General features: G+C 45.5%; 1 protein-coding gene across 1 annotated transcript in view; it reads right to left on the minus strand.

Moving 5' to 3' along the window:
- Nucleotides 1–2,534: 2,534 nt before the first annotated feature.
- LOC107298102 (insulin gene enhancer protein ISL-2) overlaps nucleotides 2,535–11,864 on the minus strand; it is a 12,849-nt gene continuing 3,519 nt past the window's right edge. The window contains exons 4-6 of the mRNA XM_015827464.1: nucleotides 8,391–8,674; nucleotides 5,114–5,281; nucleotides 2,535–2,651 (exon numbers count right to left, since the gene is read on the minus strand). Coding sequence (XP_015682950.1) covers nucleotides 2,535–2,651; nucleotides 5,114–5,281; nucleotides 8,391–8,674 — 569 coding nt within the window. The remainder of the gene's footprint in view (nucleotides 2,652–5,113; nucleotides 5,282–8,390; nucleotides 8,675–11,864) is intronic.

The following is an 11,864-nucleotide window of genomic DNA, read 5'->3' on the forward strand; positions in this document are numbered from 1 at the left end:
AGGAAGGAAGGAAGGAAGGAAGGAAGGAAGGAAGGAAGGAAGGAAGGAAAAGTGAGAGGAAAAGGAAGGAAGGAAAAGGGGAGAGAGAAGAAAGGAAGAAAAAGTGAGAGGAAGGAAGGAAGGAAGGAAGGAAGGAAGGAAGGAAGGAAGGAAGGAAGGAAGGAAGGAAGGAAGGAAGGAAAAGATTTCCATTTTTGGGAAGAGATGACAGAGAGATGGAAGTTGGAAGAGATGACAGAGGCCCTAATGCAGAAGTTAAAAAATTCATGAGTGACTGAAACACACAGACACACACACCACCTCAATGAAACCATGATTCAAGGGTCTGGGCATTCGATTTGCAAATAAATAAATAAATTGCGATAAACACATAATTTGGCCTCCTAATCCAATTGGCAAATGCACAAATCATGGTGATAAATAAGCAGGTTCACAATTCAGGCTCACAAACTGGGGCTGACGGTGGCAGAGAGATGCTGTTGTAGTCACACTACATGCCACTGTGTCGTTTTTGCAGGAAATCTCCCCATTTTCAGAGAAATGTCCGATTTGAAAAAAAGAGTGCTGATACTTGAACACAAAGAATTGCAAGTATTTTTCTGTTCATCCAGGGCGTAGAGAAAGAAGGCCAGTCTTCTCCTGGCGAGATCAAATCCCAGCCCTTGAAAACTTTTTTTTTCGGAATTTGAGCTATTCTTGCATCTGTGAAGAAAGCCGGTGAAGTCTTGTAAATTCTCCCTTGCCCAACAGCCAAATTATACATTTTATGGAACCATTCTTGATATAGAATTGTACTTTTTTTTTTGAGGGAGTGACTAAGTGGGACAGAAGTGAAGCCATGAGAAAACTTTACATTGGCTTTGAATTAAAGAAAATAAATATCCTCAAAATGAAATATAACGGAGGAACTCCAATTAATGAATCCTTCCTGTATATGTTCACATTATACTTGACTTCTTAGTTATGCAGCAACCTGGGGCAAAATCTGGCTGATCTCAAGATGTTGGATGGGTCCAGATCTGAATATAATTTAATATAATTTGGATGGGAGACTCAATAAGACCAAATAATAATAATAATGAGCTAGAAAAAAATAACAAATAAATAATCAGCTAGAAGAAATAACGGAATATTCGCGATCTGCAAATTGAGGTTGAACATTTGTGGAGGAAAAAATCAAAGGTTGTACCAATAGTAATAGGAGCCCTTGGAGCAATACCCAAAGGGCTGCCTCGATACATGGAAATTTTGAACTTATTAGACCTGAATATCCTGACTTTGCAAAAAATCACTTTACTCAGAGCTGCCTCTATACTCAGATGTTACCTTAATAGCCCTTAGGTCCTTGGTTAGGACTTGAAGTGTTAAGTTTTTACCAGTCTCAGACTGTGAATCATATTGAAGATTAAAATAATAATAATAATAATAATAATAATAATAATAATAATAATAATAATAATAATAATAATAATAATAATAATAATAGACAGTGGCCAGGAAAAGTGACCATGCACTTGATTACGCTGCTAAAAAACATTCTGGGTCCATTTGCGCAAAGGCACCAGAATCCAGATTCAGCTTTACTACCAAATGGAATTACTATCAAATTAAACTTTATGATTTGGTATCAACTGTTCAAAGAGACTGGAAAGCTGCAATCAAGTTCATCCGAGGAACTACAGCTCCCTTAACTTTCAGGAAGGTCAAGCAGTATAGAAGACAAGGATAGGCAGGTTTTCTCATCCGATATTTGTTCTTTTATTATTGAGGTCAAATTCTCAACTCCACTGCTGCTGCGCGATAATAAATAACAATAACTTACTTTGGTCTGCAAAGGCTGAGAAAGAACCACACACCTTCCATCCACAAGATAATTTAACACTGGCAATGGGGAAGAGGAGGGGGGGTTGTTTTGGACCAGACACACAAGTCCTGCTGGAATTTTTCCAGCAAGCATGCGGGCTCAGGAGGAGAGAAAGAGAGTGAGAAAGAAAGAACACAAATCTCCTCTTTTGGGACCACCAAAAAAAACGGAGACAGAAAAAGTTCCAGGTTTTTCCAGGCAATTGGGAAGAAGGAAGCCACAAGAGAGTTGACGATGGGCATCCAGAACTGGTTGAGATGAAGGCAACAGATGTTGGGGTCCATCTGGATGGCCCTACGCCATTCCACGTTGAGTTGATTTCCTTCCATTGAGGAAAAATAACAGGAAAACGGAAAAAGCCATCTTCTAAAACTACAAGACCAGGATCTGAGTCTCATTCGAGTATAATCCAGAGGTATTTGTGGGGGGGAGGAAGGACCAGAATTCCTGGGAAGTTGGACTCCTTTTCCCCCCTCCCTGCTTGGCAAAGTCAGGGGAACCCCCGGAAGACTTCCAGCCACGGACGGTCCGACAGAAGACAAGATGGAGCCGGGTTTTTAAATAAAGAGAATAATTTAACAGGTTGTGTTGCCGTAGCGCTCAGTTCTCATGCAAGAAGCAAAGAAAACATGCGAAATGTCCTTGAGGGTCAGGCGTTCAAAAGACGCTCTCACGTTTCCACTGGACTAGGAACCATGCTGTTGGGGGTATCGGGGAGCTGGGACGATAAAGAGGTGACGTCGCTGCCCGATGAGTTGCCTAAGGAGCCGGATTCAGAAATGGAGAGCTGTGGAGGAGTAAAAAAAAAAAAAGGAACAAAGTAGGGAGATAGGTTAGAAAAATGGGGTACACCTCCGGACAGTCTCAATGGCTGAAAATCAGGAGAGTCTTCAGATAGAAAATACTCTAATTGAGTACAGGTCATCCTCAACTTACAATCATTTGTTAAAGTGACTGTTTGAAATTACAATGGGGTTAAAAAACGACAGGTCCTCACTCTTACAACTGTGCCAGCATCCTCATGGTCACGTGATCAAAATTCAGGCCCTTGTATTTTTGAGGGTCTTAACTGGGGAATTCTGGGAGTTGGAAGTCCACCAGTCAATCAATCAATCAATCAATCAATCAATCAATCAATCAATCAATTTATTATTACAGCCAAAGGCCAACACATAAATTAAACATTCAAATAAAACAAAACTAAACAGAACCCACACAAGAAGACATAGCAATATATTACAATTAATGACGTAATCAATGGGTGACCAAGGTCTGCCTCGTTTTACAGACAGTATAACAAAAACTAGCTAGCTTCAGAAAAATTGAATCATACTGACCTGACAATAAAAATACATTGAGTATAGTCTAATGCTGGATAAAAACACGTAATAAAACTAATTATAAAAGATTATTAAAAAGACCTAAAATGTTTATTTATGTGGTCCACAAGTCTTAAAGTTGCCAACGCTGGACACTCCTGGGCTAAACTTTTGCATTCATATTCTGGCTACTTATTTTCTTTCCACACTGTGACAAAATATCCCTGTTTGTGTCTGGAGGTGAATTAATCCATAGGAAGATTCCTTAGGCCAGTCCTTCCCAAAACTGGGTCAGTTACGCCAAATTAGGTAAAAGTGGTTTTTCTTTGGCTAACAACACATCAGCCCATGACCGATTGCAACAGAGGCATTTAAATTGACTTAAAAGATGGCCCTATGAACTAAAATATATTTTAAAATCCCCCAAAGTATTCCTATTAAGAGGAAAAGCAATGAAATGATCAGCCGTAATATGTTGAAATGGCCTAGAGATCATTCAAGGATATTGCTTTCATACATTGCTTTTATAAATACAGGGAGTCCTCAGGTTACGACCGTTCCTTTAGCGACCAATCAAAGTTATGACGCTGCTGAAGGAAGGCACCTAGGATCGGTCCCTGAATTTTGATAAGGCTTTCTGATAAGCAGTTTTGGTTAATAAAGGAAAAAAATTGGAAAGCATTTTCTTAGGCTGAATCTAAGCATGGCTGGATCTGAAATCCAGCACATTGGGAGAGAAGATCCATTTTTGGGGGGGGGGGGGAACGTGATTTGCAACATTTTGGAGATAAATGCACCCAAAGGTGTATGCATGGCAGGACATGGCAGCTTTTTAGGCTTCAGCAACCAGGTCAAGAGATTTTTTTTACTAGACCCACGCTGAGATGGGCAGCATTTAATAAATAAATTTTGCACACACACACACACCCCAGGTAAAGGAATAGAAAGTCATCTCATCTTCCGGGCACTGAAGCCAACTAGATTTTTGCAGCCAATTCAGATGTTAGTGCTGACAGCTGGACTGAAACTACATCCAACCCCACATGCTTGGCCAGCATTGGAGATCAATCCATCTTCTGGATTTGCTCAAGACACCAAATCGTAACTTATCGCTTCATGCAACATCTGTTGGGGGGGGTGTCTCTCTCTCTCTCTCTCTCATACACACACACACACACACATATGCCAAAGTCCATACTGGAAGCGAAGCCACCTTCGCATGNTATCCCCTTCTCTGCAATTTAGGACGATCTATTCTCATTTGTAAGACACATGCCATGCACCAGGGCCCTTTAACGCGCATTTTGCAAAAGGATATTTGTTGTTGACAGCTTGCCTTGTTTCAGGTGTGTCATTACACCCTTGCCAATCATCCTGGGCACTTTTCTCCAACCTCACACATACCAGAATCAAGTTATTAAATATATATATATATATATTGCTCCATTAGGCCCAATTAGATTCTGGGTTGTTTGTTGGATTTTTTTTTTTGTCTCTCTCCCTTTCTCATCCACACCCACACCCAAAGCAAAGCCAGCTCTCTCTCCTTACGCAGACAACCTTTTGACAAATATTTTGCACTTGAGATCATTTCACAGGCCGCATTTTACGACGCCTTTGTCTTCCCAAACACAACTTGGGGGGGTGGAAGGGGGGAGTCCTTCCCAGGGCTGGGCCCCATATTTCAAATGCACAGACCTGGGGAGGTTTTTTTTGGGGGGGGAGGGAGAGAAACAGCAGTGATGGAGAAGAGGACAGAATTCTTCCCTATTCTCCACTTTTCTTAATAAAGAATGCAGGGAGGGGACTGATGCAGCCAGAGATAGGGAACCATTCTTAGGGATGAGTGGGATGATTAAGGTAGCAATGCAACAAAGGGCACCCCCCACACCCTGCCCTCTAGTTATGGGGTGGATTTTCTGGCTCTTACCAGTTGCTGGAAGGCAGGCTGATCCAAGTCGCTCTGCAGAGCAAAATTGCTGAGAGCTTTCCAGGGGGGCTGGTACGTCTGCACCTCTACCGCGCTGCCTTGCACGGCGCTGTCGTGGCGGATGGGGCTGCCAGCAACCAAGGGCGTCCCAGTTAAGCCCTGCAAACTCTTGGGGGGAGACCGGAGGGGAGAAAGGGGGAGAAGAAAAGGTCAGCCAGAATGCAGCCAAATCTACCCAGGTCAAAGGTGGCGAGAGCCGATCCCATTCTCTGTTTTCAGGTTTAATTTGGCCCCTCTAGACAGCATATTGGAGAAAGCTTGGGGAGGGGGGCATGGATGATGCCATTTGGGGGTCTCTTGCCCCAAATCAGAAATTAAGTCAGCTTTCTCCTCCCTATCTCCTAAGCTCAACACATCAGCTGTGGAATTAGCGCACAAGGGCTGCCCCACTGTAGCTGCAGAGAAAGGTACCAGAAAGGGGAGATGCTTAAAAATGACCCTCAGCCACATTTCTCAATCTGCATCTGAGAATGCTACATCCATATGGGGGGGGGGAGGCAGGGATAACTGGCAATTTAGTGCTGAGAACTTTTGACATGGCCAAGGGTGTTTTCGATGGTGGGCAGAGCTTTCCAGCAGCCCAGAGAATCTAGAAGTGATTTGCCAATGAGGGAGATTATTATTAAGAATAATAATACCCCTAATTAGATTTTCTTCTAAAGAGCTGGGGAAGAAATATATAAAAATACATAGAAGTGGTAAACATCCCACGTCCCTATGGAGAAAGAATTATCTGGTTATTTTTAATCAGTTTGGGGGTATGGAAAATTATTTGAGGGGTGGATTTAAAAAAAAACACCTTCCCACTCTGGATAAGCTAAATGCCAATATCTACCTGTCTGTCTGTCTGTCTGTCTGTCTGTCTGTCTGTCTGTCTGTCTGTCTGTCTGTCTATCTATCTATCTATCTATCTATCTATTTCTATCTATCTGGAGCCCCTCTCAATATTATTTCCAGACAGGAGGAGGTAAAAAACTGAAATATGGCCAAACTAAAGTCAGACCTCAGAAAAGGGGCAGAGCACTGACTATGCAAGTTGCCATCTTGCCTTTTTTGACTCTTTCTGGGAGGAGTTGAAATTCATTTTTAAGACAACAGTAAGATTTTTTTTCTGCTATCCGCCAGCTGCTCCATTCCATCAGCCATCGATGGGAGTAAGTACATCCAATCCTTTGATTTATGGAATCAATCAAGTAATTTGATTCTGATAAATGAGAAGACCCCCCCTCCCACTATAAGCCAGTCCCACTTATTTCCCCCCTCTGCTTTCACCCCCCCCCAATCCCTTTTTCCCTTCCCATCTGGTGCAACCACGAAGGTTCTCAACGAAGCAGCTCAGAACATCTGGAAGGCGGGCCGAGATGTCTTCTGCAGAATTTACAGCAGAGATCAAATAACTTTTAGCAGAAGGCAGCATGATGGAAAAACAGCAAACAAAACCACAGCTAAACTATCCATATTTTGGGGGCGGTGGGATAGAAGTCCTTTAAAAAAAAACATTAAAAATTTGGCTTGCTTTAAAAACAGGCTTATTTGAAATCATCCCTCTGCTTTTCTATAGATGAAATAAATATAAGGAAGATATCGTAGCTGCTTTGGGTGGATGTTTTTACAAAGAAGCCGGATGAATCATTACAGCTGTTATTGTTGTTGTTATTATTGCCATCATTATCTGCCTGCCTTTCCCTGCAGACGGATTTTACTCCTTCAATAGCAAGAGACACTATTGATCCTGCGCCCGGAAAAAAAAAATCAATATTGCTTAAATATCAGCTGGCGGATGGCCACGAATAAAAATAAATATTATTGCTGAGCTTAAGAGCCTAATGGTGGAGAACTCTTTGCGGTGCAATGCTAGCTATGTGTAACTAGGGCTTAGGCCCCCAAAGAGGAACTGCACCCGCTTTAGGGAGCTGAGTAGTTTTGTACCCTGAGCAGAAGGTCTACTAGGCTTCTGCACAGGAGTCAGTTGCATTGAAGTCAATGGGGCAAGGCAGGGCTGCCATATCTGGATCGAGAAGGTCTTAGACTTTGGAACCCTGACATGGTAGCCTCAAATCTATGGGGCTCACTCCAGATCAGTGGGATTGGTTGACAACCCCCCCCCAGGGAATTCAGATCCAAAGAAACCCTGATCCTGAGAATTTTCCCTCTCCCGTCCTGGTCCATCATACCCAGCTTGCAAAAACAGCCTTTGGTCTAATTAATTTATTTATTTAACATTGTTGATTAGAATTTGAGCCCGCTTTTGTTATTTTCATAAATAACTCGAGCCTGCAGACATAGGCGATGCCCCTTCCTCTGATTTCCAAATTGTAGGATTTGGAGAATCAACCTTCTCCCAAACCCAACTCCCCAACACCCGGGTCCTTGCTTCCCTTACTCTCTTGAAGACCCGTCAAATCCATCCCCCCAAAAAAAAACAAGGGTACCCTTCAGTCTCTCTTCAGACTTTGAGTCTCTCTGCTGGGGAAGGGGGGGCATGCCCTCCTTGGATGGCTCAAAATGTTACCCTAGTTGGAAAAAAAAAGGGGGGGACCATTTCCTAAAGACCTTCAGCATCTCATGGGAATGCAGCCATTCCTGACTTTTTAGATTTTGCAGACAGAGAAAGGCAGGGGATGATGAGACAGTGAATCTGGGACCGAGGTTAATCTCCCCTCCCTCCATCAGTGGCAAAACACAAGGGCATGCCACAGGAACCCTCCTGCCACTTGAAATTCCCTTCATTGCCCCCCTTGAGCCCCCCCCCAAAACCAGGACTCCTAAAGAATTGAGCGGGGAGGGAGCAAGAAAATACGGCTGCCTTAAAGGAGAGGAAATCAAGATTCCACCCCTCCCCAGAGTGGCTTTATGGGAACTGTAGTCCCCAGAGCCTGGGAGGGGAAAACCTGCTGGCATTATGGGAATTGTAGTCCTGAGAATCTGGGAAAAGGGAACCCACAATATTATGGGAGAGTCTGGGATGGGGGAACCCTCCAGCAGTATGGGAACTGTACTCCCAAGGGTCTGGGGGGGGGGCGCCAGCATAATTGGAATTGTAGTCCTGAGAGTTTTTTTGGGGGGGGGACCTGTCGGATTCATGGGGCTGGCTCGCTCGTGGGCCGGGACACTTTCTCTGCCAATGCAAACAGGGAGACAGGAGAGGGGGAGAGGCGCTTTGGCCCGGCCCGGCCCGGCCCGGCCCGGCCCGGCCCGGCTCGGCTGGCCCACTTACTGCCTTGTCGCTGTGCTGCTGCTGCTGCAGCTGTTTCATGAGGATGGACTTTTTCTTGTCTTTGCAGCGCTTGTTCTGGAACCAGACGCGGATCACGCGTGGGCTCAGCCCGGTCATCTCCACCAGCTGCTCCTTCATCAGCGCGTCCGGCCGCGGGTTGGCCGCGTAGCAGGTGCGCAGCGTGTGAAGCTGCTTCTCGTTCAGCACCGTCCGCACCCGGGTCGTCTTCTCCGCCTGCTTGTGCACGTGGGAACGCAGCGAGGGCTGCCGCCCGGGCACCGCGTCTGCGGAAAGAAGGAGGGTGGTCCAGGCTGGCGTGAAAAGGGGGCGGGGAGGGAGGGCGAGGCGGCCCTAGAAAGAGGGGCGCAGACCCTCCCCCCCAACAGAGGGGAAAACCTCCCATCCCCAGATTCTTGGAGACTATTTTCCGACCCGATGTTAATTTGCGGGCCAGAATAGTAACCCTCCTTTCCTCCGGAGGCCAAGATGCCCAGCGGACCCCCTCCTTTCACCAACGACAGCCCTGCGAGGTAGGCCACCAGGTCCAAAGTCATGGACCTGCTGAAGAGGGCTAGCGTTGTGGTCCCCTCGGCTTTAATCCCTATTTCTTTGTGAACCTGACCCGGAGCTTAATCATAAGAGGTAATTAAATACGCCATAAGTCGCCCAGGGTCGCTTGACAGTGAGATGGGCGACGTATAAATCTAATAAATAATAAAAGAAAAACCTTGTTATTTTAACGTTCGGAGGGGTGTCTTCGTTTTGCTGGGCGTGTGGCAATAAAAGAGAAATACACCCAAACGCAGACACAATTTTCCTGTCTCCATCTGGGCAGCAGCTTATTCTAAAAACAGGGCCCATTTTATTCGAAATACGGAGGGGCGGCTGAGCCGGGGAGAACGAACTGGGGAAGCCGTCGGAAAGCCGACGACTGGCCGGTGAGGAACTTAAATTACCTCCCGTTCTCCCCAAAAAGAGAAAGAAATTTGAAGCTCAGAGAGAGGGATCCGAAAAAGCCAGTTTCTATTAACTGGGGTTGTTTTCCAACCAGCGCAATAAAACGAGTCTACAGTAAAAGCGAAAGTAAACTTTTACTTTTTTCGCAAGAGAAAGAAAAGTTTACTTTTTTCTTTTTGGGGCTTGCAGAATTGGACTCTTCCCCCGTTCTCAATTCCCTCCCCCCCCAAAAAAAATATAAATCTTTCCCCAGCAGGAAAACTGACTGGGGGCTGTTCAGTTTTGAGATGCAAACGGATTTGCTGGCCTTTCCTGCAAAAACCCGAGTCCAGCCAGTCGTGAGAACGGAGTCAGGGATCTAAGCGGGGATCCTCGCATGTTACCCGCCTCGGGGTGGTCCCACGGCAGAGGTCGGACCCAAAAATGCAAGGGGGGGGGAGATTGAGAGGCCGTATGGGAGCCCCCCACGCAAAGGAAAGAAAGGGCCGTTTTCCTTGGGATTAATTCTCCGTCCCTACCTGGAAGAGAGATTTATGGGATTTTATTGATGATGGCGATGGTTATAATTAACATTATTATTCCTCCTCTCTAAAAAGATTCTCTCCCCACCAATTTCAGCCCAAAATCCTTCTGATATTTTATTTTATTTTATTCTACCCTGCGCACATTTCCAACGCCTTGCTTTCAAACTCGCAAGCCACGGAAAGGCGGGGCGGAATCCGGAACCCCGTCCCTTCTCTTTCGGGGGATTTAAAATAATAAAGGCCAACTGTTTTAAAAATATTAATCAAGGATAAATATCGAGCAGACCGCGTAAAAAATTGGGGCGGGAGCGAGGGAGAGAGAATGCGGGGGGGAAAAAACCCCAAAACAATAAGCGTTTGGGAGGAAAACTGAACAGGAGATTTTTGCCTTTTTTAAAAACCCTCGTTAAAAAAATAGCCTTATTCTGCCATTGTGAGTGCGTGCACGTGTGTAACTATCACACACGCGTGTGGGCACGCTTGTCCACTACGAAATAATAGGGCGAGTGGTTTAAAAAGTCTCTTTTTCCGAACGACTCGCGCGTGATTCCAGGAGTGGCTGTATTAAAAAGGAGGCGAATTCAAGTTCGCCCAACTCTTCGACTCGGAGGAGACCCCCCCCCCCGGTTCCTCCATTTCCCCTCCACCCCTCCCCTTAAAATCCCACCTGCCTCTTTCCAAAGCCCGTTTCTCAATTCCCCCTCGCAGGTTTGGAATAAGGCTTCGGCTGCGCCTCGGCCCTTCGCGGGCCTGAATTCATGCCGCGCGCGTTTAAAACGGATTTATTTGCAAGATGCCACGCCGGGCCTCTGCAAAGACATTTTAAGGGAACGCGAGGAGTTTCCTTCCGAGTAAACCCTGCGAGGTTTTAGGCCTGCGTGGGTAAAATTCTCCAGGCAACGAAGCCCTTAGAGAGAATCTAATCTCGGACAAACGGATCTTTGAGGTTAGGAGCAACAGGAAAAATGGCATTTCCTTTGGAAAATTTCCCCCTTTCCTTCCTTTCTTTTTCCTTTCCTTTCCTTTCCTTTTCCTTTCCTTTCCTTTCCTTCTCTTCCCTTTCCGTTCCTTCTTTTTCCCTTTCTTTCCTTTTTTTCTTTCCCTTCCTTCTCTCCTTTTTTCTTTTTCTCCCTTCATTTGCTCGCTTTTCTTTTCTCCCTTCCTTCTTGCCTCATCACCTCCAATCGATTTCAAGATTCACGCTTGGCCACCCGGGTTTCCAACATCCTAAATGCACCCGTGGGGCCCAGAAGCAGGTAAAGGGCGAACAGGCAAAGAAGCTTAGCGCAGGTGAGGCAGCAACTGAACCCCAGAACAAGCAGAGCAGTAATATTTGGGCTGGTTTGGGGTTGGTAGATTTGGGCGTTGAGAAAGATAAAATGTGCCAGAGCTGATTTAAATAAGATCCACACTGATTTTATTTAGGATTCCCTTCTCATGGAGAGTCACTGAAGAGAGGGATTCCTGGGGATCCTTCCCCAAACCCGGAAGCTCCCAGAATTCTTTTGCTTGAAGGCAACCGGTGGAGATTTCAGTCCAAAAACGACATTTTAGCCTAATTCAGGGATCTACCAAACACCCGCTGCCCACAGTTATTTTGACATTGGGAGGGTCTGCTTTCCATTAACTCATTAAGGGAAGTATTGGGCTTCGTTGCTGCAACCCCTTGTGAGTCCTGTCTGTTTTACAAAAGCCCCCCCCCTTTTTTTTTTCCTTTTACATGTTGGCAAGAACATCTCAAAGAAGAAGGGAGGGAAGAACCAGGTTTTGGGGAAAGAGGGGGTGTTGGTCCAGGAGATTTACCTGAAGCCAGAACTTCGAAAATTAGGACTTTTTGGCTAGCCATGAACAGGCAAAGGGGTCAGCCATGCCTTCTGCTCTCTTCTGCCCCGGAGGGAGGAAAAAGAGGGAGAAGAGGGAAGGAAGGAAGATAGGAAGGAAGGAAGGAAGGAAGGAAGGACGAAAGGGAGGGAGGGAAAAGGGGGAAGAAGAG

The sequence above is a fragment of the Protobothrops mucrosquamatus genome, unplaced genomic scaffold (genome assembly GCF_001527695.2).
Source record: "Protobothrops mucrosquamatus isolate PMUCROS unplaced genomic scaffold, P.Mucros_1.0 scaffold3713, whole genome shotgun sequence".
In the NCBI taxonomy this organism is placed as follows: Eukaryota; Metazoa; Chordata; class Lepidosauria; order Squamata; family Viperidae; genus Protobothrops; species Protobothrops mucrosquamatus.